The sequence below is a fragment of the Vipera berus genome (assembly GCF_964194415.1).
Source record: "Vipera berus genome assembly, chromosome: 6".
Lineage (NCBI taxonomy): Eukaryota > Metazoa > Chordata > Lepidosauria > Squamata > Viperidae > Vipera > Vipera berus.
The window spans coordinates 54,828,783-54,854,938 of record NC_138208.1 but is presented as its reverse complement, the minus strand read 5'-3'; the positions used below and the strand labels follow the sequence as shown (position 1 = coordinate 54,854,938).

At 35.1% G+C, this 26,156-nt stretch overlaps 2 protein-coding genes across 2 annotated transcripts in view; one reads left to right on the top strand and one right to left on the bottom strand.

Annotated features, from left to right (window-relative positions):
• PLXNC1 (plexin C1) overlaps positions 1 to 26,156 on the bottom strand; it is a 75,930-nt gene that overhangs the window by 21,689 nt on the left and 28,085 nt on the right. The window contains exons 2-15 of the mRNA XM_081331124.1: positions 25,697 to 25,825; positions 24,709 to 24,843; positions 23,733 to 23,833; positions 22,507 to 22,621; positions 21,487 to 21,643; positions 12,593 to 12,668; positions 12,257 to 12,341; positions 12,094 to 12,153; positions 9,830 to 9,966; positions 8,103 to 8,282; positions 6,065 to 6,149; positions 4,182 to 4,388; positions 3,881 to 4,069; positions 1,214 to 1,307 (exon numbers count right to left, since the gene is read on the bottom strand). Of these exons, the coding sequence (XP_081187250.1) occupies positions 1,214 to 1,307; positions 3,881 to 4,069; positions 4,182 to 4,388; positions 6,065 to 6,149; positions 8,103 to 8,282; positions 9,830 to 9,966; positions 12,094 to 12,153; positions 12,257 to 12,341; positions 12,593 to 12,668; positions 21,487 to 21,643; positions 22,507 to 22,621; positions 23,733 to 23,833; positions 24,709 to 24,843; positions 25,697 to 25,825 (1,750 nt within the window). The remainder of the gene's footprint in view (positions 1 to 1,213; positions 1,308 to 3,880; positions 4,070 to 4,181; positions 4,389 to 6,064; positions 6,150 to 8,102; positions 8,283 to 9,829; positions 9,967 to 12,093; positions 12,154 to 12,256; positions 12,342 to 12,592; positions 12,669 to 21,486; positions 21,644 to 22,506; positions 22,622 to 23,732; positions 23,834 to 24,708; positions 24,844 to 25,696; positions 25,826 to 26,156) is intronic.
• The window catches only part of FGD6 (FYVE, RhoGEF and PH domain containing 6), a 377,558-nt gene that overhangs the window by 351,109 nt on the left and 293 nt on the right, over positions 1 to 26,156 (top strand). The gene's annotated exons all lie outside the window — the stretch shown is intronic.

Sequence of the window (26,156 nt, the reverse complement as noted above, 5' to 3'; positions counted from 1 at the left end):
GCACAGTTGTCATCCTGTTTGTCCAACACAGAATTGGTTGCAATTGTTGCATTTGATCTTGTAGTTTATGTTGCTGTTCTCTTTTTTCTGTACTTTGAACTTGGCTCTAGACAGCTCTTGTCGGAGTGTTGATGTTGGTTTGTGGACCCCCGTTATTTCCAGAGGATGAGGAATTCCGGTCCCTATTTCTGACACTCCTTTGATGTATGGTAGAGTTTGTTTCCATGCTGTAGCTGACTGTGTGGTGTGAAGGGGTCTGGGTAATGTGTGTCGGAGTATGAAGGTTTTGAGTAGCTGTTGAAGAAACATTCAGAAACTAAACAACAAGCCCAGAGAACAAACCACCACCATCTCCCAGACAAACTACAAACATTTTCCACCAGTCAACAGGGTTCATTATGCTGATGGAACTAAAGAATTTATATAACTCAGTCTGAGGCTTTGGAAAAACTTGGCATATAGCAAGGGAGAGAAAATAATAGGATGGATCATTAGTCAGATACAGTATAAGCAGAACCTCTTGAGCTGTGACATGATTATGGGCAAAAGTGCTCTCTGATGACTGAGTGAATTTAACTGATGGTTTTGGTGACTGGCAGTGCTTTGAGCTGTATCACATGGCTTGGTTTGTTTCCATTTAGTTTATTTTCATTGATTATCTTATACAAACACTCTTTTGTAACAAATTAATGGGTAGAGATAAGTATGCAATTAAAAAAAGGTAAAGGTAAAGGTTCCCCCGCACATGCGTGCTAGTCGTTTCCGACTCTAGGGGCCGGTGCTCATCTCCGTTTCAAAGCCGAAGAGCCAGCGCTTGTCCGAGGACGTCTCCGTGGTCATGTGGCCGGCATGACTAGACGCCAAAGGCGCACGGAACGCTGTTACCTTTCCACCGTAGTGGTCCCTATTTTTCTACTTGCATTTTTACGTGCTTTAGAACTGCTAGGTTGGCAGAAGCTGGGACAAGTAACAGGCGCTTACTCTGTTACGCAGCACTCGGGATTCGACCCGCCAAACTGCCGACCTTCTGATCGACAAGCTCAGCGTCCTAACCCACTGAGCCACCGCTCAGTGGGTTAGGACGCTGATTTAACAAATTAGTTTATTTTATTAGGACGCTAATTTAACAAATTAGTTTATTTTCATTGATTATCTTATACAAACACTCTTTTGTAACAAATTAATGGGTAGAGATAAGTATGCAATTACTTACCCACAATTACTATTGGGATTAACAAAACAATGTAGAAGAATGAATAGTTTTTGTTTTCATTAGGAACTTCATACACAAAATTCCCCACCTTGACCTATGGATAAATATGACATTGATTTAAATAATGTATATTATTTATATATTATATATTTATAGAAGACTGCAATCACTATGTATTGAATCTGCTATAGGGATAAAAGGAATTGATATAGTCTTTAAATTTCCAAAATGGTTGATAGTAATGTTTTAAATTTATTTGATTATACCTTGTCTTTTTATTTTGAGAGCATTCAAGAAAAGCATTATGGAAAGATAAAATTTACTTTCCAATTAAAAAATGAGAGATCCTCCCTAATTATAGAAAAGCGTGAAACATAAACAGAGGTCCAAGCAAGCATTTCTCCTCTCTCAAAATCAAGAGCAGCCATCCCATATTCTAAACATTAAGAATGTAGATTACTTGTAATATTCAGTGTGTAGATATTCTGTTAATTTAACAAATTAGTTCTACTTTCCTGGTTATATGGAAAATTGCAGAGAAATCTGGGGGCTAATAAGACTGAGAGACTATAGAGAGAGAGAAGCATACAGGGTTAACTACTGCAGTATTAAATTGTATAGTTCAAGATATAATACGTTTTTATATAACCTGCAAAACAGAAGAAAAGAAATGTAATACTACTTTATTCTATCAGATATTTTTGCAATAATATATCTCATGATTAGCGACATCTGGTATATGGTTTCCTTGATTTATTTAATCACTTTATTAATTCATTAGTAAAATAATAGAAAAGTATTAAAGAAACTTTTGAGACATTCTATAAGGCGTTATATTGATTTTCATACCTTTTGATTTTTTTCATAATGATTTGGAACCAGGGATAGGTAAATTGCTAGCCAAGTTTGCTAATATTATCAAATAACTGGAAACAGGAAAGGACAGCAACAAAGTTACTAAAAGACTATTTCCGTATGAAAGAAGAGACAATGAAATAGTGGAAATTAGAGGCAAATATATGAGCGAAGTATACAATGTGAGATATAATTTAATCTCACATGTATCTCCTTGATTAGATTTGAATTGTCTGTCTAAAGCTATACATCCGTGGCTAGTTTCACCATAGGTTAACTGAAATAAGTTTAAATAAGTCCTCTTCTCCTTCTCCTTCCCCTAGGGCAGGGGTAGGCAACCTCGGCTCTTTTATGACTCATGGACTTCAACTCCCAGAATTCCTGAGTCAGCTTCTGGGAGTTGAAGTCCATGAGTCATAAAAGAGCCGAGGTTGCCTACCCCTGCCCTAGGGCTATTTCAGTAAATAAAAATGAAATCTAAGTTAATTTTGTTTACTACTGATTATTTTTAGTCACAAAGATGCAAAAGAGAAGTCATGTCTACACTACCACCGTTTTCGCTTCCCAAACCTTCAGAAGTCATCCAAAAATGATTCATGATCATCTTAGCGTCTGCCATCAAAATGCTGAACAAGGAATTAAAATGACTGTTACACACGTCCTGCAGTAATGAAAATCCCTCCCAAACCATCCCATACAAAGGGAAAGAAAGAAAAGGAGGGCGGGGGGGGGAAACCCTCTCAGTTACTTGGCAGATGTGTTGCCTACTGAGCCTTTGCAGAAGATAAAGAGAAAATAAACTTTTGTCAATTTCAGCACTAGTAGCTTTTGCTAAGGAAGTACCCCAAAGCCATCACGTTAGCATTCCAGTTCCAGAGCAGGAATCAGGAAAGTTTATTCTCAACAAGGAAATAATGTTCCAGAAGAACAATCCTAGCTTTCTGCAGTATCATACACTCCATAATTGAGACAGAAATAAATCAACACTTTCCAACGCTGAAGTTACAAAGGGTCTGGAATTTATTTCGATTGGTATGTGTGTAGAAATGTTCTAAGTAAAAAAAAAAAGCTTCCAAATGCTTCCTTATAGAATCCTGCTCCCATAAGAATAAGTTTTGCTATGTGCCTTCATGCAGCATCTGAAAGGTATTTCTCAACTGACAAAAATCTTGAATTTAAAAAATACTAGAGACGCGTCACAGTTTGAGAAATTGCGTTGACACTGAAACTCTGAGAGAAAAGCAGAAGATATAATTTCATTTTAGAGATATGCAGCATTTTATCCAAAACAGGAAAAATGCCTTGGGATAAGTAACTGTCAATAGAACTTAAAACAGGTTACACTTTTTTCCTGATCTTGCACAGTGCTGCATAGCCCCTGAAAATCCCAAATCCTAAATGTGTATTTTCCATGGACCACACTGGCCAATATGTATATTTCATATGAGCCAGGAAGATTCTCTAAGGTGTGGCTGACAAATACAGCATATGCATCCATATCAGATCCAAAGTATTTTTCTGTTTTGGATTTGACTATGCACAGCTTAGAGTTTTAGATTAGATGAATGCTTAGACTTTAAAATGCTTAGATTCAAGCATTACTCACATTGAGAGCAATGTAATTCTATCTGTATGTACATAATGCTAAGGACTGTTTCCAGGAAGGAGACATAAAGATTTAGCATATGGGAAAATCTAATTTTGAAGTATCAATATATGATTTACAAATTCAGAGACATATTTTTAAGAATAAAATTTAATAATACAAACTTAATAAACAAAAAATATACAATCAATGCAATATGTACTCACATAAACTTGCATGCTTGACTTATTAATCTTGCTGACAAGGTTTTTTTCCTGTCTAGCTCTACAGTGTATTATGTTACGAGTAGCTGTTTTTGAAATATTTTGGACACTGAATGTTATGTTGATCAGATTCTTATCAGATAAGAAAACTTCAAGTTCATGTCTAGAAAGATTTAAGTTGTCTTTTTTTTTCTAGAGAAAGAAATAGAAAAAAAATAGAATGAACCTTACAATAAAATTCAAACAATGAAAACTGTTTAAAAGAGAAGTTTTAAGACAAAGAACTTAAAAGCCCACAACTTACATGTATTTTCAATTCCAAGTCAGGTTCCAAATCAGTTATGAGTTCATAATGAAGAAATTTAGGATCAGGATAATATTGAAAGTCACCGCAAGATATATTAATATTTTCAACTTTAAGAATAATGTTAATAATCTTAGGTCCTTTTTCCATCTTAATAGGTGGGGTTGTAAAACTGCATTCAGAATTATTTTTGTGGCAAGTAAAATGCTAAAAAAACAGTATTGAGAAAATTATAAATTATAGCAATACACACACACACACACACACACACACACTATTGTTAAATGCTGATCTTTGCACAGTTCAAATGTTTAAACTTCACCTTAATTCAGTGCGATTTGATATTGCTCATATACAGCATATATTCATAAGTTTATTCACATACATTTTAAAACACCACTGAGCCATCAGCAGCCTAATTAACTTGTAGACTGAGTCATAACAGTTTTAAATTATACACACACAAATACAAAATACATACACATCCAGATTTGATATTTAATACAAAACCATTAATCAGATGATTAGTAGGAGTGACTGACTAACTGTGGGCTTTAGGATTCCCAAGTCCAAGCTGGGGATTTTCCACATTGGTTTTAAATGGGGTTGCACTCACAAATGAAAGCAAATATAATACAGGATAATGTTGCAGGATCCAATCTGGGTTGATCACTGAGACCAGAGGTTTAATCTTCTGAGCTTTCAGACTTATACTGGAGCCCATCCTCAGGGAACTTCTCTTCCACCAAAATGTTGCACTGCCCAAGTTAGAACTAGTGTACAGCTGGGGGATATCCTAGATTTTGGATCCTGTTCAAAAAGTATGTGGTAGGCATGGCTAGGAGGGCCCTTGCAAAATATTGTGTGGCAATTGCATCAGTCTCTGGATTGAGAACTCAAACATTTGTGGCCCAACGAATGCCCTTTTGGTTTACTGCTACATGCTGTGCAACATGACACTTCCTTAAGAACTACACAGTCACATCTGTGTTCACCCACTACTGTTTAAGCTGTATTGATTCCTAGTAGGTTTCCCGGTGCAATTCAAAGTTCATGTTATCATCCATAAAACCTCTCATGACAGTCTAGGTTACATGGGAGAACCATCTGTGCCCAATTATTTCTGCCAATCCCAGAGTGCGCATACGACAGATGTCATCTGATTTTTTTAATTTTTTTTTATTTTTAATCCCATTTATATCCCGCCCTTCTCCGAAGACTCAGGGCGGCTTACAATCTAAAGCACAAATCAATTTGCTTAGCAATAGCCTTCATTCTATGTATATGCCTGCTTATTAGGGCTTTCCCCCCCCCAAGCGGCATTATTACAAAGTCAGCTTATTGCCCCCAACAATCTGGGTCCTCATTTTACCTACCTCGGAAGGATGGAAGGCTGAGTCAACCTTCAGCCTGGTGGGACACGAACCTGCACTAATTGCAGGCAGCTGGTGTTACTTAAGGAGGCATTAGCCCACTGCTCCACCAAGGCTCATGAGAGATGAGACCTACAAAGCACTTTCTCTGTCTGCCTTGTAGAAAAACATAAACCCCTGAAATTTGGATGGTCCTGATCTATTGGCTTTCTATAAAGTCTGGCTTTTTCTCAGTCATTGGACAGGATAGTTAGAGAAGCTATTTTTAGGGGATTGTGGATATTAATATCCATGTTGCCTCTGGTGTGATTTGTTTTGTTCTGTTTTCTGTTGATATTGTTTATTAACAATTTTAATTGTAGTTCAACATCCAGATGCGTATGTTGAATGAATGGCCTTATAAATCTAAATTCTTTACAAACACTATCAATACGTTTGGCCACAATATTCATTTTGATTCATTCAAAGGCAAAGACACTTGGAGGAAAAAAGAAAATATACAATACCTACCATTAGGTTTTGTGGAAAGTCACTTAAAATAACTTCATCCGTGATACTCAGATATTTCCCATGTATAGTCACATTGCGACCTCCACTGGGGGGGGGGAACAATAAAAAATAATGTTAAATTTAGAATTTCTTCATAAATAAAAATTTAAAAAACATACAATCTAATTTTCAGTGTTGAATGCAAAGTACATTAGCTCAGAAAATCAAATTTTAATCTCAAATAATCAGGCAATCTACACATTTCTGATTTCAACTATCCTCTCCTATGGCGCTATACAAGTTAGGCTGTTTCAGGCAACTCACTAGCTATGGCCTTAGATATTGACAACACTTGAAGTGTATAGTATCTACACAATAAAACTGAGCTTATAACACAATTCCTGCAATATATAATTATGTTTCTAAAATGTGAATTTAAACATTCAGGTGTTCAGTGCATTATAGAAAGAATCACCAAAGAAAAGAAAAATTGCATTTTTTAAAAAATATGCATAATATATCACAAAATATTTCAGAGCATATATGAGAAAAGGCTCAAAATATATTTCGTAGGTTACTTTCTCCTTAGAGAAAGTAGCACATGGCATTCAATATACAAGACTACAAACAAAAAGGCAGGTAGAGAAAAACTTTTTTTATTGTTCAATAACTCTGTTACCCATGTAAAAATACACAACTGAGGGCACATACGGTATGTTATGTTTTGATTGCAGAATTATTTTTATGCTGATATATATAACAGTTATGTGAATTTGCTTCACTACTAAAGTGTTCTAGTAACTTGTAGTTTAAAGTAGTAAAAATAATTTTATTTTGATCTCATTTTTCTAGTAATACATTGAATAAACTTGCTGGACATAAAATGTTTCCTGTTTATGAGAAAAAAAAGTGAGGAGGAAGAGGGATTTCTGTAGCCATGTCATGGTAAAAGATGCGATGATTGCCTGGGGGAAGAATTTTGGTTATGCACTTCCACTTGAGAAATGGGAAGAGATTTGGTGGACTAATATGAGGCTGGAGGTTTCCACGTCATATAAGGAGAACATATACAAAATGCTTTATAGATGGCATCTCCCTCCGGCTAGACTTTCCAAAATGTTTCCCGGATTGTCGGCCGATTGTTGGAAGTGTGGTAAAGGGATTGGCACATACTATCACTTATGGTGGACATGTCCGGAAGTGGTTAGATATTGGATGAGGATCCAAAAATGGATAGAGGAAATCACAGGGTGTTTAGTTGATCTTAAACCAGAGACGTATCTGCTTGGCTCCAGGCCTGGAAATATTAAGAAGGAAATATGGTATTTGGTTTTACATATCTTAACGGCGGCAAGGATGGGGTATGTTCAATTTTGGAAGGCAAATCATACCCCACCGGATGAAGTTATAATTAGGAGAATACTTGATTGTGCAGAAGCAGACACATTGACCAAGAAGTTGAAGGGTAAAGAAGAGACACCAGCATTTCTATCATGGAATAAATGGTATATTTGGATGGATAAAAGATTAAAGAAATGAGGGTGGCTTGGAGGTTGGTCAAAAATGAAGTGATATAGTCTTTGTTAATGAATAAGCTTTGGAGTTGAATAGTTATAAGAGACTTAATGAGTGGAATATAATTGTTAGTTTAGAAGTAGATATAATGTGAAATTTTTGAAATGGTTTTCAATTTTTTGATTTCTTAGTTTTTTGTATATTGTAAATGTTTTTTTTTTGTCTTTGTTGGTGTATGGTGTGTTTTTAACACGAAATGTAAATAAAGATTCATTTATTAAAAAAAAAGAGAGGAAAAAAAGTGAGGAGGAAGAGGGATTTCTGTAGCCATGTCATGGTACAGAAAAGTTCATAGTATTATTTGCACCCACTTGCTATTTGGATATGGCAGAGGAATAATAAGATCCTTTACATAAAAGGGAAAGTTGTAAAGGGAGAGAGAGAGAGGTCTATAAACTCAAAGGATCTACGTCTATCAAAAACAATGCTGACTATTAACTTTCAGGTGGTTTAATCTTTTATGATAGTGTAAATTAAATATTACCTCATCCAACTAATATTTGGAAGGATCTCAGAGCATGATGGAAAAGAGACGTAATGTAGTGGAAAAGAAGCTGAACATTCAAACCCACTTTCCTTTATGCATGCACTCTTGACTTCTTTACGACTTGGTGGTAAACAGAATTTCATGTGTGTGCCATTTAACACTTTAGTAACATATCCCCTAGGGAAAAAGAAAAAAAGTGCCCCTTTTTAATGCATTATTACCCGCACTGAAAGTTCCTGCTACCTGAACTCCTTTTAAAACTCCTTTTGTCCCCTTTCACCTATTCTGCACTGTCTTCTGTCTTTTTGTTATGTATTGGGCTTAAGTGTAACACCACGTGTTAACGGCTCCCAGCAACTCAGACACCCCGTCTCCAGGGCTGCTATTGTCTGCCCCTAGGCGGCAATAGGTTACTTCAAACCTATTGGCTGCCACCTAGGGGCCAGGCTATAAATTGCTGCAGGCTGCAGCTCAGTTCCTCAGTTCAGATCCTGCAAGCAAATAAACATGACCATTGCTGAATTCACTCGCCTCGTCTTCATTCCTGCGCAACAAACTCACTACACAACACTTTTCCTTCAAGGCTTAGAACCTCCCTTCACCTCAACGGTGTTTCTTAGTATAAAACATTGTCTACAGTTCTTGATTCTTGTTGACACTCCCATTCACCTCTTTCTTTGATTATCTTTCTTATGGAGAGTTGCTTCCTCTTTCAGCTAGCTCTTTTCTTTGCTTGATATGATAAATCTTTATACTCTTATCTAAGTACTGTTCACTTAAAATGAAGATATTATAGATTTGTAAACTCCTTCAGGAAACCGATGTTTGCTCTCTCTGTTCCTTCACTCAGATGGCTTCTTAGAATCTAACTGCCTCCAGTCATTGCTTGCTCAGCAAGAACAGTCTATCTAATCAACTATAGCTGAAGACTACTAGCTCTCAGTATGCATTGCTTGCAATCGTAACTATTTGGGATATTATCTTGTTACTTTTCACAGCTGAACAAACAATCCCTCAGAGAATTAGCTTCTCCAGAGACAGTTCTCTTTTCTTTGCTTTTTTTTACTGGAAAATTCCCATTAACTATTCTTGTTTACTTTCTCAGTGTATTGCTCCTTGGACTATATTCCTTGTACAGTCTCTGTTTATCCAGGAGGTTAATAAATCACCTATAGTGAGCAATCAGCAGCCTTCAAGAGACACTCCTTGCAATCAACATTTGTCCCTTTACTGTTGAACAAATAATCTCTCAGAATATACAGTTTCTCAAGTCACTCAGATTCTCTCTTGCCTCCTTTTCATATTGAAAATGTGGAAGAGCATGGTCAAGGTATACAGTACAGTAAGTTCTAAGAATGATTGTGGAAAATATGAATAACTATCAGGAGTCTGATGCCATATATATTTAACTCTACTTTACATTTCATTTATCCTATATTTACTATTAATTTTGTTCATAACTTTATGTCTTCATATGTACGTTTCAGATAGACAAATTCAGTCCAATATTCCACAGAGAATGAGAAAAAGATACACGAATGAATTTTACTTCTTAATTACTAGCAAAGTTCCACTTTGGGGGTTAACAAAACAACAGAACAGTTCCAATTTCCATGTATAGGAACTGTAAATCTATGTTTCTTAGGCAGACCCTATGTGACTGTATAGTACAATCACCTGTGCAAACTGTTTCAATATAAAATCAATATATTATTTTGACTCACACATCTTGTTGGCAGCTGCTTGTTCCAGTTATCTCCATCAAAAAATTTGATTGTGTAAAGTTTTCTCCTATGACTAGCACTTTAGGTTTACCTAATGTTGATATGTAGTTCGGTTCAATGGAAGTAATTTTAATAGGCTATTGGAAATAAAATAAATTTATATTAACATATCCAAGCAATCTTTTTAAATTAAATAATAGAATCATGCATTTATAAATACCTTTAACATTCCTTTGTTAGTAATGGTTTGGGAGCTAATTTGGTGTTGTGGTTAAGGAACCAAGCTAGAAAGCAAGAGGCCAAGTCCATCCTTAGCTAATTTATTTAGCGTATGGCTGGTCACACACAGAATTAAAAGCACTTCATATTTACAAGTTAATCCTTAGCTAAGAAAGCCAGCTGAATGACCTTGGGCTGGTCACTCAGCGCAACCCATAGAGTTGTTGTTGTGGGGAAAATAGGAGGATAAAGTTGTGTTGTATATGTTTGCCACCTTGACTTATTTAGATAGATAGATAGATAGATAGATAGATGATAGATAGATAGATAGATAGATAGATAGATAGATAAATGCAACAGTTTTTACATGATACTTGTAGTGCAGCAGTATATAAATAATTTTGTTGTTGTTAGTTGCGAAGTCGTGTCCGACCCATCGCGACCCTATGGACAATGTTCCTCCAGGCCTTCCTGTCCTCTACCATCTTCTGGAGTCCATTTAAGCTCATGCCTACTGCTTCAGTGACTCCATCCAGCCACCTCATTCTCTGTCGTCCCCTTCTTCTATTGCCCTCAATCTTTCCCAGCATTAGGCTCTTCTCCAGTGAGTCCTTCCTTCTCATTAGATGGCCAAAGTATTTGAGTTTTAGCTTCAGGATCTGGCCTTCTAAAGAGCAGTCAGGGTTGATCTCCTCTAGGACTGACCGGTTTGATCGCCTTGCAGTCCAAGGGACTCGCAGGAGTCTTCTCCAGCACCATAGTTCAAAGGCTTCAATTCTTTGGCGCTCAGCCTTTCTTAATTATGTAAATAATTTTACATAATTTCAATTGTTTTTTATAATAAAGTAACAAGAAAAATAACTAAACTCACAAGACCTTATAATCTGATGCAGATAGAGATGACTCTCAAATGATGATTTGCAGGGACTTGAAGTTATTGACCCATAAATTGATGCCACCGAAGTTACCTTAACCATTGCTTAGCATTACACATTGGGCAACATTAAATACTATATGAGAAGGGCTAAGCAATGTTTCTATCTTGATCAAGCTTTTAAAACAATATTTGAAAAGAAGGGGAATATTAACTATAGCAGATGTACTCAAAAGATGGGGTAACAAAACTAAATATTTAGTTTCATAAGGATAGATCTCCATCTGCAATTATATATCTTTTTATTTTATTTATTTTTTTATTTTAATCCCATTTATATCCCGCCCTTCTCCGAAGACTCAGGGCGGCTTACAATCTAAGCACAAATCAAATGTGCTTAGCAATAGCCTTCATTCTATGTATATGCCTGCTTATTAGGGCTTTCGCCCCCCCCCCCAGCGGCATTATTACAAAGTCAGCTTATTGCCCCCAACAATCTGGGTCCTCATTTTACCTACCTTGGAAGGATGGAAGGCTGAGTCAACCTTGAGCCTGGTGGGATGCGAACCTGCAATAATTGCAGGTAGCTGGTGTTACTTAAGGAGGCATTAGCCCACTGCTCCACCAAGGCTCTTAAAGTCACAAATTGAATTAGGAATATGATTTAAAAGAAATCCTTCCGTCACATCAAGTTACATACATATTATTTTAATTTTCTAGTAAATATAAGTTTTTAAAAGTTACTTTTAAAAATTCTTTCACTGAAACCAAGGTCCACACAAAGATGAGAGAATTAAATTACTTTATATGCAGTGATCCCAACCCAGATTTGCATCTTTATTCTGTTATATCTGGAAAATTTACAAAGCCAGCTTAAAATGGATATAAATATGTATCAATAGTTTACTTCTCATAAAACAGCCACATCAATCTGTTAGTAAGTAGACAGCCTGCCTTTCTCTAAAAATACAGATTCATGCCAAGGAGTTAAGGGATAGAGAACTTGTAGCCTTCCAGATGTTGTTGATAATTCCCAGGATTATTTTCCATTGGCCATGCTTAACTGGGTTTCTGAGTAATCTTAAATCCATTTCTGATGTAAGACATACAGTAGATACATCTTTTCATTAAACTTCCAATATAATATATCAGTTTCATATTTTTTGCTGACCTTTGATATTGCTGATTTATCTTTTTTGTTTAATGCATTGATAGCACTACTACAATCAATCTGAAAAATAAATCAATAAAAACAAATCAATTTACAAAGATTAGTTCAGAGAACAAATTTCATTAAATGATTTTTGTAATTCTATAAAATCAAAACAACTTACTTCTTCGGCACAAGTCATGGTAGAGATAACACATTTTTTCTCTCTAGCATTCCAGGTACAATGCGTATGATTACATTCTGAGCATCTAGTAGTACATATTAAAACAGAATATGTAGCAATTAGCAAAGGTCATCAGCAAAAGTGTGAACAGTGGCTAGTAGCTAGGTCCTATTTATGATATTTACATAACATAAATATTAAATATTTGATACTGGATCTATCAGTAACAATCTCAACTATACTTTTTTTTACTTTTATGATCTATTTACTTTTCTCATTCTTAGTAAGTAGAATATTATAAATCCATACAAAATGAATTTAGTAAATGTATCTTACGTTTTTGATAAGGAACAGATGTCAAATTCAAATATTTCTGATAACTTCCAAGTTCCTGAGATGAATGACACTTGAACTGAAAAAAATGAGAAGAAAATCCTTATATTATTAAGTGCATGGATACCTGAAAGGCTTACAACAAGTGAAATGCATTACCAAAGAAATATGAAATGTCTTCAACAACAAACCTCTAAACAGATTGCACCTCTTACTATTTCATATGTCACACAGATTGACCATCTCAATAAAATGATGTTCTACATTTCTTGAATATTATAGTCAGAGTACCTTGCACAGAACCTCACATTATGATACAATTGTACAGGGTGTACAGATCTCATCCACTGCTGCATGCATTATTTTTGCAATACCATTAATGTAATTTCTGGGACTATCAATCTGCTTCTATGGGCAAAGTTTTTTAAGAGTGCTTTCTTCAGGTGAGTGGGGAGAAATCCTATCCCAAAGGTTCAGATAATGAAAGAGTTATAGGAAAACTGAAATTTAATCCATCAAATATAACTTGTCCATGTAGATAATGACCAAAGACTATCAGGTCCTGGAAAATCAAACTCCGAACTACTGAGGGACAGAAAATTTCCCTATCCAGGTGCTTTTTAAAACCGAGTAGCGGAACTCCATTTTGTCTTTTGTTCTAGTGGGAGCTCTTTGCCAGGGCTGACTGAATGCCACTTAGAAGCCAAACTCTGATCCATTTAGCTCTGAATTGGCATTCAAGGAATTACATGATGCAGCTATCTAGTTACCAATGAGGCTGTATGTGGTATAAATTTACTTTTGTTTCAGAGTCTAAACTGTGCTATTGGGATTTTGTTTTATCTGTTCTCTCTGTGTGTCTATAAAGGGAGGAAGGGCAGTGCAAGAAAAATCTGTTTTCAGTTATTCTGTTTCTTTTAAACTTCTCATTTTTAAGCTCAATATACATAATAAACCATCTGCATTTCTTATGAAATCAGAGCTTTTTTGACAAATAATTTCTAGCATATTCCAACTATTCAGAGAAGGTTAAGAGTTTTGCCATTTTCTACATAAGAATTGAAATAGGCAGAGAGTATGTTTTCTCTGGAATAAGACAGTTTCTTCCAAAGATTTGTGGGAAGGTGCAGGTGGATTATGGGCGGAAGACCTAAAATGGTTTTCTCAACCTTAGCTGCTTGAAGATGTGTGGACTTCAGCCCCAGAATACTGGATTGGGAATTCTGGGATCTGAAGTCCACACAACTTCAAACTGCCAAAGTTGAGAATCTGATCTAAAACTGTGTGGGAGCCAGGAGTCATGTCCACATTATCTCTATGCAATGCCCACACCATTATAATACCTAGAAATGTATTCATGCTTTATTAGATTTTTATCCCATTTATAATACTTTACAAATATTATGTATGTTCACTCAAGGCAGTGTACATACATAATACTCCTTCCGTTTCCCTCACAACAACGTGCCTTTTTTCCTGTATCATCCAATATTGTGGGAAATAGTCTTGCTTTAAGAAAGAATGATAAGATACACATTACAACTATACCATTTAAACAGCTTAATAGTACTTAAAACTACGCCACGTTTTAATCACTATGAACTTTTTTATTGGTTTTCATGAAAATGGTGTTACAGGTAGTTTACAGGAAGTATTAGCATTATATACAAAGTCTAAAACAGCTAAGAACTAGGCTCCAATGGAAGAGAATATTTGAAGCTCATGATTGAACTGTGTAGCCCTTGTGCTCTTTGAGTTTCATTACTGTTACTTAGTTGGATAATGAAACTCTGTGAGAAAACAACCAAACACCAAGAACTCCAAAGAACTAGGCTTCTTGAAACAATCTCTATGATTATCTTTGTCTCCTCCACTAGCCTATGAAATAATCTCTCATGAGCATGCCACACCTCCAAACTGATAATTTTTATGTAATTTTTAAAAAACAAATGTTTTTATGTTGGCTTTTTCCCAGTCATTGGAATTTTCCTAAACACTGATTTTTTTCTTTTAAATGAGGTTTCTAATAATTAGCAGACCCATACAAATGTCAAGATTCTAGATAAAGAATACATAGAAGAAATAAAAATAGAATAAATAAGTTGAGATGGATTAACAGAGCAAATAATTATATATTTATATTTAGGTTGATCTTTGCATTATTTTACATCTGTTATACACACTGATGCTAATGGATCTGTTTTCAGTCTTCTACAATTTCTTTTACTAATAAGATTAGATTGATATTTATTAAAATTGCTATAATTGTGTCACCACAAGATTAGACTGTATTCAACAGGTCAGATTTTATTTTTGCAGAATGCTGAATCGTTAAAGCAACTTCCTTAAACTTGCATTCATAGGGTGTGGTTATGTGAAAGCAAAATGGATCTTTAATTTCCTTCACTTTAATTAACCACATCTTCTATTCCCATGCAATATCCACCCAACCACATCACTCTGTAATAATGGTTCAAAATTTGTTTGCCAAAGAGTTCCCCTTTTCTTTTAAGCAAAGTTGCTGAAACTCAATTTACATATAAACGTATAAACGTATAAAAAATAATGCCATAATAATTACTATAATTCTCCAGATCATAACCAGTCATCCTCCAAATATATTGGTATAATAAGTATCTTCTAGGAAATTCTAGAAAATATCGTCTCATTTCTAATATACTTGAATTGCACGAAAACCCTTTCTGGAGAAGTAAAGTCTCCTGAGTTCCATTTTTAGGATGCCACCTCTTTTTATGCTGTTTATCACAAGCAGAGTGATACCGTGTTTCCCTGAAAATAAGACCCGGTCTTATTTATTTATTTATTTTGCCTCCAAAAGAGGCACCATTCTTATTTACAGGGGGTGTCCTTTCCAAAGTCTCACCTTGGGGCTGCCCTTGAAGACTACTCGGAGGCTCCAACTGGTGCAGAATGCAGCCGCGCGAGTTGTGGTGGGGGTGTCCCGACACCCCCATGTAACACCTCTACTCCGCGAGCTGCATTGGCTTCCGGTTGTCCTCCGGGTAAGATTCAAGGTGCTGGTTATGACCTATAAAGCCCTAAATGGCATGGGTCCGGGTTACTTACGGGAGCACCTGCGGCCGGCATCAACTTCCCTTCGTCCAGTGCGCTCCCACAGAGAGGGCCTCCTTAGGGTGCCGTCGGTCAAAGAGTGTCGACTGGCGGCCCCCAGGGGGAGGGCATTCTCTGTGGGCGCGCCAGACCTGTGGAACTGTTTACCGGTGGAGCTCCGGATGGCTCCCGACCTTCGCTCCTTCCAACGTGACCTAAAACATATTTATTTGAACAAGCCAGCCTGGTCTGATGGGTTTAGGGGTATTTTAATGTTATTGTATTAATTGTATTGAATTGGGCTGTAATATTTAATATTTTTAAAATTTTTGTATGTTGTATTTTATTGTATTGCCCAGTACACCGCCCTGAGTCCTTCGGGAGAAGGGCGGTATAGAAATTATATTATTATTATTATTATTATTATTATTATTATTATTATTATTATTATTATTATTATTATTATTATTATTATTACCTTACAGCAGCAGCACCAAGCTCCACTCAGCCGGCCCACTTCCTCGGTGGGCTCTTGCCGCTGCTCAAAGGCATCACCACCAGCCTCCATTTCACTGTCAGAGGCCTTCTGGAAAGTCCTCTGCAGCTGAGAACCGAGCTCAGGATTGATGTGCACAGCACCCCTGACCTCTGGCAGCAAAATGGAGACTGGGGGCCACAGATTGGACATGCCTGCACTAGACCAAATTGGCTTTCTTTTGCAGGTTGCAGATTGCTATCAATTTATAAAATATTTGGAATTAGAAGACTTTCAACATTATTGGGTATAATAATCCAATAGGCAACAAGGCAAACCCAATGAAAATACATTGTAATGGATAATTTATGTACGTATGATAGATACCAAGTTATTTTTCAAAGGCACAGAAATGAAATAGATAGAATATGTAACTACATATGCCATATGTCACATTTCATACAAATGAAAGATATGGTCAATAGTGTTGGAACTCTTTTAAATACAAATCTTGTTTAGGTACACCTCTTCCTTTTCCTTTCAGGTGTTGCTATGAGGAGATTGAAGTTTTTGTCTGTTTCATTTAACAGAGGTTTATTTTTATTTCCAAATCTTAGGGTGCAAATACTTATAATGATACTTCAGGAAAAATAGGCTAAGATTCTTTAAAGTTTGTATTTCTTAATCACAATTTAGATGTCGCACAATAGGACCCAGATTGTTGGGGGCAATAAGCTGACTTTGTAATAATGCCGCTTGGCGGGGGCCGAAAGCCCTAATAAGCAGGCATATACATAGAATGAAGGCTACTGCTAAGCACATTGGTTTGTGCTTAAATTGTAAGCCGCCCTGAGTCTTCGGAGAAGGGCGGGATATAAATGGGATTAAAATAATAAAAAAAAATAATAAATATTAAACTGTATTTAACTTTAAAAAATGAGAATTGCCAATCCACTCTTACTGAAGGAAAAGAAATGGATCTGAAATTAATTTATATAGTTTTCAATCATTATTTGGCATTACGTTTGATCAAGACCTTAGAGTCTATTGTTAATGCACCTTTCTCTTTAGAATTTATTATTATGGTTCATTCACTGTCAACCATATGTTTAGACAGGATTTGGCATTTTTTTACCCATCTATCAAGTCCTTCTCCAAAGACAGGTAGATGTTGTTGTTTGATGATATTAAAGGTATCATCACAGAATGTAAATTGTTCCAAGTAATTCTGCAACTGTCTGATGATGATTTTGTCAATGATGATGGTGTTCAGCTGCTGCTCCAGATACTTTGGGATTGCACCCAAGGAACCCAGTACTATTGATGCTATTTCTGTTTTCTCTTGCCATAATCATTTTGCTTCTATTTGCAGATCTTTGTATTTTGCATTTTTTTTCCAGTTCTTTCCCTTCTACTCTGCTGTCTCTAGATACTGCCATGTCCACTATCCAGCTTTTTTGTCTTTTTATTGACAATTGTTATGTGACAGGTGAAACAAAGGAGCAACGTTTTCAGTCATAAAATATAGTTGTATAGCTGATTCAACTTTACATCCAAATTGTATGCTTTCTTCCTTTCTCATAATCTTTTTGAAAAAGGAAGTCAAAATGAGGAAATCAGTTACTATGTATTTCCCAATATGCTTGCAAGTCAGCATTAATGCAGTGTTGGTATCTGGCTGAGCACTGAGAAAGAGAATTATGCAAATCGTTTTTGCCCATACATTTTAAAAGCTAATAGATTTAGGCACCTGAATTTTGAAACTTTGAAATTTTGGGGCACTTTGGAATTCTTGAAGTCACCTACAAACATTTATTTCTGCCCTAAAAGATGTAATAACAAAACATTGGAGAATTTTCAGTGTTTTATTGCTTGCCTAAAGATCTTATAGATCAAAATACTGTATATATATATTTTTAAAAATCTAACAGTAAAGCTATTGCACTGCAATACCCAAAAAGTACTATAGCTGACATTATTTATTAATGGATATGAATGTACTTATAATTGCACTGAACTTAGAAGGCAGTTACAAAATACACATGTCCATTTTGCTTCAATAAAAATGCCGACAGGAAAGCAAGTGATTGAAATATGCTACTATACCATGGCTGAACATTGGATAGGTTTCATAAAGAAATGTGTATTATTTTCTTCTGCTAAAAAGGTCTTATAAATAATGCATAAGTAAAACTATAATTATAGCAATGAATAATACAAAACAGCCCAACAATAAAATGGCCATTCAAATGGACTGCAGATTTTCCACAGCATATGAGAAAGTTGAATCCCTTGTATATTGCCAACTTTGGTTTTTGGAAATGGTAGTCAACAGCTAAAGAGAAATTAGAAGTACAGTTGACCTTTCTTAGGCCATTTTAAAAATTTTTATGGCTTTGTTGAACTTGCCACAAATCTGATGCTGGAAAATGTGTTATTACTATGTGGCATATTAAAGAAAGAGATTGGTGGATTTCCCCAGATTTTTATCCCTTTCCCACAAATTGTCAACACCTGACTGAAAAGCATTCCTTGCTTAATACTGGATAAAGATAGAATGGTGAGTTTTAGCAGCCAGTCTCCTGCAGCACTTGCCATTTCTTTGAGCTGCTTCACTCCCTCCACCTTTCTCAGACTGTGAATTTTCTTCCTGCTGCACAGCTAGCCTCTTCCCCCCTCCCCAGCTGCAAGTCAGCTTCTTTTAAAACACAAATAGAGACCTGCATTAAGCCCCTGTTTAAAAGTAGCCTTGATAATACTGGTATGGGGAGAGGGGACATATACAATGCAATGGGAAATTCAAATTCAAATTGAATCCCACTAAATTATAGCACTATGCTATGCTGTCAGTCCACTTGAAGCATGGGTTTGGTAGTTTTTGGAAAGAATGCTAATCCTGTGTTTAAAAGTAGCCTTGTTAAGATGAGACAGGCTCTATAGAGAGACTTCATAGTGTAGAGGAGTCTCCCTCCCTCTATAGTGTGTAGACCACCGGTTTCTTTTAATTAGCTAACTTAAATCAGCTCAGAGATCTGCAAGTAGAAGGTCAGAGATTGAATTGAAAGATCTGAATTCTTTCAGTCCTACTGCCCAAATCAGAATGGCTCTGGAACTAGAGGGGAATGGCAGAGCCCATATCAGCCTAAAATATCTTCAGATTCCTAAAGTGGTCAAGAGAAGTTAATTCAAACCTATCTCTTGGGATCAGTTTAATACATCCCTGACAGAATGATTGGCAAAACTTGTCAATTTATATCCATTGCAACAAATATGTTGTGGTAAGAAGAAAAACTTACTTTAAAACCAGAAGAGTTAAAGATACTTGAAAGCTGCCTTAGATGATATCAAGGGACTAGGTCAGTAGCAGACAATGGTAATGTTGTCAGGGAATGTTTATGGTGTGGTTAATGCAGGTGAGGGAAGGCCCAATGAGTGGTTCAAATATTGATTTTCTATCTTTTAGGAAACACTTAAAGAAAAGAACCTCTGCCAGAAAAAACATGCTTGTAATCTGAATCATGTTTGTATTAGCGGACATATAATTTAGATTCTAATGGACTGTATTTTTTAAAGAAGGATATATGGTTGATACAGGCTGCAAGAAGTAAACTAGTGGACAACCCATGAAAGTTTAACCATTATTCCTAATTAAAAAAGGTTAGGATGGGTGTAAAGGTCCATATACTGTAGCATAATGGCAAAGGTTTGAATAATGGCTAGATCTGGAACTGATTCAAAAAGATTACAGTTGCCAATCAGGATTATGATTCAATTTATTTTTATCATCTATGTAGTGCGATCTAGGATAGATTTGAATAACCAGCTTGCCCCCCCCATGTCAATATCGGCCACTGGCCACTCTTAAGAGCAGGAAAACTTGTTGACATCAGGTCTAGGACAACTAGCCACAGCCAACTCACCACAACCAACTCACACAGCTGACTCACCATAGTCAACTTGGTGTGGCCAACTCACCACGGGACAATTCACCACGACCAGCTCATCATGGGACAACTTGCCGTGGACAAAAGTTACATAATATCAAAGAAATGGTGAAATAGAATCATTAAAGAAAGAATGTAAAAGGAAAGACAAAATGAAATGAAAAATATTAAAATATTTTTAAAATTATTTTAAATAATTGAGTAAAATTGTTGAAATGTCCCTTGGTGTGTTGTCCCACAGTGAATTGGCTGCAGAGAGGTATCCCATGATGAGTTGGCCATGGCAAATTGGCAGCAGTGAGTTGGCCATGACAAGTTAGCCGTGGCAAGCTGTCCTATTCCGTGTTGACATCTACTTACCTCTAGCCATCCAGAAAGGCGACCTCCATCTATTTTTTCTTGTTGTGTATATGGACTTTTTAAAATATATATATTCATACTAGCAGTGCAGTCTATGTTGTCTTCTGCATTTCATTTCATTGCAGGAAGCCCCCTCTACTCCAACTGGCTGTGATGCCATGTTGCAAGAATTCCCCTGTAGCTCATTCCAACCCTTCTTGGCCATCTATTTATTTTACATATTCATCTGTAGATAAATGAAAGTCTAGCTTTTTTTTAAAAGTTACATGATAGAACATTGGAACAGTGAAATGGTGAAACTTTTTTCTTTCTTTTTCAAATTAGGTAAAATTGACAAGATGTTACATTTTTGCCTTCTAGTCCAAGTAAAAATGGTAAATTGTGCCCCTTCCTTCATTTCTTTCTGTCTTCCTCCCTCACTCCCTTGTCAACTATTAGGGGGCTCATACAAAAGAACTGTTACTGGAAATCTTGTGTCCTTGAGGCCCCTCCCGGGTCATTAGTGCTTGCTTTCCTGACAGGCATAGGACGGTAAAGTAGTAGTGAAATCCATCAAATATGGTAAACATAGTATAATCATATATCAGGCCATCTCATTGGCCAATGTGAAGACACTGGAATCTGAAAAAGGTTTTCTTAAACTGGCTTCGCTTCTGTGATTTTAAGGCTGGAGTGTGGAGTGTATTTTTTCACACAGGTTTTTCACACATCAACCAAAGGAACATTTTTAATAATGTAACTGAATTCATTATTACATTAAGTAATGTTTTATGATATAGCTGAGTCTAAAGGGGGTTATGTTATCATGAACATGCAACACAAATATTAGCTAATAACAAATTAGTTATTAACTTAATAACTAATCTAATTAGTTAGATTAGTTAACTTAATAACTAATTAAGTTAATTAGTTAACTTAATAACTAATCCCTTTGCACTGAGTTCAATTATTAAGGGTAAATTTTGAATTTTTATGTATAACTAGAGAAAGGATATTGCCAGATATGGAAATACCAACTTACAAAACTGAAATATAAAGAAGCTCACCTTTTTCTGATCGAGCTTCAAAATTTATATCACAGGAACAATTCAGATGGCTTTGATTTACATTACAAAGAATTTCATTGGTCCTTGCATTTAACATCCTGCAACGGGAATGTGCTTTAGGAAGACCAAAAGAATTTACATCTACTGTCACACGAATCTAAAAGAATAAGAACATTGAAAACAATACATTTATTCAGTGCTAGCTATAAAATTGCCAATTTTATCCTGACAGGGAGCTAGGGAGTAGAAATCTGCTGAAATCTGTGCAACTCCACTGAGTAAAACCAAATAATCAACTATGAAACAGGATCTATCCAGGTTTCCTTCCTTCTGTTGCCAGTCTAATAATGATTTAATATATGTAGTGATGCGTGGCTTCTTTTGTTTAAAATATAGTAAAAATTACTTGAAAATTAAAGTACATCCCTAGGATGATCATGAATCTGGAGCGCTCCATGTTAGCCAGACTGGTTAATCTGTTTTGTATAGCCTTTTAATACAGATGAATATTTAGAAATTTGAAAGTCATAAAATATAAACAGTATTGCTATGATAAGTACAACTGGTAGAAAACCTCTGTGGCATGGGTTACTTGCTACAGAGAAGGATGTACTGTGTGCTCCAACAGCAGCAAAAATATTAGCTGAATATACAATTCTGTATTACCACTATTTCAACTTTTATTTACTTGTGTTTAATTTACTGGATTGGATCCAAAGATAAAGTATTGCAATCATGACTATATCTAGATCTGATCCATTATTCTGCTTTTATTGGCACAGTGAGAGATACTACTCTTGGAGAGGAAGTTATAAAAATTACTAAGGACCACTGATCTTACAATTACATAACCCTGCAACAGTTTTCATTGGTAAAAACTAAAAAAGGGTAATATTTTTACTCAAGTGGCTGGAGCACTACACTAACGCAATATTATCATAGCCTCAAAATCATCATTGCTAACCATTTCATTACTATTACTGACTTTAATCTATGTATAGTGAATTATGAATTACATACCTTACTACTTTTGAGTTGAGAAGTGTAGATTTTCAGACACTTATCTATGCTGTATGAAATATTTACCCAGTTAGGTGAGTTACTAGAAAATGGACATTCTCCTTTTAAAGTGCAGCTGAAGAAAATACAAATATATCTTGTTACAGAAATACTAAAACATGTTTTGACTCTATATAGCAATTCACACTAACTGTTTTCACTAGCCATTTCTGAATGCTATCCTCAGCTCATAATAGGCTGAAAGGATGTTTCACATCAAATATGGTTTGGGGGGGGGGTTCTACCCCATTTCTATTCAACTATTTTTGTAAAAAAAAGTTGCTGTATTGTTTGTGGAAGCAACACAAGCATTCCTGGGAAACAGATTGGCCTAACCAGATTATCATGCTCTGCTGCATTTGCTTATATGGTATTTTTATGATTCAATAAATTATTTTACAAAACAGCCAAAGCCAGGACTCAATGTAATGACTTGACATTCAGATTTGGAGAGACCTAAATTTAAAGTTTTGGAAGCCTGGAATTAAGAACATAAAGAAGTTCAACTAGATTAGATTAAAGTTCACTGATCTTTATATAATTTTTGGGAATAGCTTCTAGAACTCACAATTGCTAGCAGGGAATTCATGGACTTGTAATCCCTATATTCTGGGAAAACAGCACCATTTTTTTTAAAGCTGGCGTGCAAGCTGTTTCGGGACATTTATATAAAGAGCATTATTTATTTTGCTTTGGAAAAAGAACTAAATAAACCTTAAATGAAACTTATGATTTCTCTCATTCAGGCACTTAAAAGATCTTAAGCAAAGATATTGCTTCTTTTGAACACTGTTATGGAATCCAATGCTCTTTTTTTCTGAACAGAGGTTCCAAAGAATGTTGCCCTTAGATTCATCCATCTGAAACATAGCAATAAATACTGAAATGTATTTCTGCAGAAATTAATTTATAATTTTTAGGAGTCACATAATTGCAAAATCTGAAAATCCCTGCCTTAGTGAAAATTTTTACAGAAATAAAAAAATCTCTTTCTTTCTTTTTCTTTCTCTTTCTTTCTTTCTTTCTTTCTTTCTTTCTTTCTTTCTTTCTTTCTTTCTTTCCTTTTCCTTCCTTCCTTCCTTCCTTCCTTCTTTTCTTTCAAAACACATATAATTTTGAACAGACATTTAGACTGTCCATGAAATATTAATTATATTGCATTACAATATTAATTAAAAGATAAATACCTTTTCTTTGTGTGGCACCATCCACAGTGTGGGTCCATTGCAGATAAACAATCTCTACAGGAAATATATTTGCTGCAATTTGCAACCTGTATTCTCCTGATCTAAAAAAATTAAAAAGTACCTTTTGCAAATTCCTTATCAGCCATTCCAAGCAAATCAAATAATATTTTTATGAGTTCAAGATACACAAAAAAGAATAGCTATTTTTAAATAACGTTATAACTGTTAAAAATATAGAGAGGTATTCAAACAAATATGCTTTATTAGAATACTAGAATAAAGTATTATAATGTGAGCTGCTGCATTAATGTTTTAATGTTCTATTTAATTATTTTGTATATATCTAACTATAGGCAAATTCACCAGAAACTACTGCTAAAATTCATTTTGAAATACACTTCTGGCCAACCTCTAAGTCCATCTTTCTATTTCTAGGAAGGTTCATAACAATTTCTGTTAAGCTCAGATGGACTCTATTAATTCTATTAAATCACTAGGAGGTGTTCAGTTTTTTCTCCATTATCAATGAAGAGTTGCAATAATGCTAAGTGAACTTACAAAAAGAAAGACTGATAATGTTGATGTCTTGGACCAATCACAATGTGGAATAAGATAAATAGAAAGCAGTGATTGTAAAGTGGAAGAATGTGAATACTGCAGAATGTGAAAAGGGGCAATACTTGCAATATTAAATTACTAGGACGGGGTGATTCTTAGGACCTGATGTTGTAAGAATTTTCCAAAGTCCTCTCCCTCCCCCCGCCAAAAAAATCCAGTGTGTAGCAATTTTTTATTATCCTCTAAAATTTCCATGGGCATTCCAGAATCTTTTTACTATAAAACTTTATCAGAAAACAATTGGAATATTTGCAATAGCTTTGCTGGCCTTTGATACTTGGCTATATGAAGTTTTATAACCAACTTTGGAAATAGCACATAAATGGAATTCTAGAGTGTAATTTAAAATTCAACCAACCATATTATTAGATGGTAGATAGATGTAATTCTGATCCGTAGGGTCAAGTTCAAGCCTATGGAAAATGGGTGTTTCTTCCTTAATTTCATATAAAATTTCTGGACAATTTGGCTTCATTTTGTCATCAAGAACAATCTATAAAAACAGGATATATTTAATGAACATAAACTTGCAAACAGTTTGGAATAGAGTTGTCCTGTACTCTTCTGCCAGCTATTCATCATCACAAGTTCTTTTCCGATGTGGTCTTAAATAACTGTGAGAAAAGATTAAGGCTGACTTTTACCTTGCTAAAATTATTTAATAAAAAAGAAAGAAAAGAAAAGAGAAAAGAGAAAAGAGAAAAGAGAGAAAGAAGGAAGGAAGGAAGGAAGGAAGGAAGGAAAGAAAGAAAGAAGAAAGAAAGAAAGAGAAAGGCTGAAAAGAGTGTAAATAGTTATAGACGCTGTTGCTATAGTAAAAACATAAGCTATATTCTAACATTGTACAAAATCATTATGTAACTTCTGTTATAGTGGCTTAATGTATGAGTCTAGCCTAGCCAGTTTGTAAACTGTGGCTTATAAAACTGTAGTATTATATATTGTTCAAAATACCACGGTTAAATCAAATGAACATATTATTAAATCTAAAGTAGCAAAGAATGTATTTTTTAAAAAAGTAGCTTTTTTCAAAGTGAATAATGTAAAACCTGTCTTCCTTCAAAATATTTTCTATTTGATTTATGGAAAGTGGAAGCTCTAAATGTGCAAATAGTGCAAATGCATGAACCAACATGTTTTATTCCACTCAAAAGATAAATTCCATGTGCAGATTATTTGTGAGTTCTTAAAAACTAAGTATATTGATTATTTATATTAATGGTATTATTTTTTATTAAAAACACATTGAAGAAAAATAGATCCAAATATGAATACTGTTTTCTGCAATTTTACATAAACCTGATATATGAACTAGTGAAATCATAATGATTCATGGCATAACCTACCTTCAACAGCTGCCCATTTCCTGTCCCTAAAAATAAAACAATCTTGTTTAGAAGCACAGTGGCATAAACTGACACCAAATTAAAGTGACTCAGAGAAGTTGAGTTGTTGATTGGCCATATAACTTTTATCTGAAACAGAATGAACAAAGAAACAAAACTTCAGAATACATCATTACATCATAATTGAAAGAAGAAATATTCAGTAGCTGTCTGTGGGAAGATTAATTGCCACATTATATATTTTGGGTGGTATTTTATCTCAAGTAGGCTTCAATACAGTATTATTAAATTGTTCATTAGGATTAATATAATATATATTTAATATACTTTTTAAAAAATCAGCATAATTAGATCAGAGAAAAATCAGAAACACCTAATCATTTATTGTACAAACTACTGCACATATTTATGAAAGAAATAGCCATAGCTCTTGACACTTTTCTTTCTTGATCATAAATTC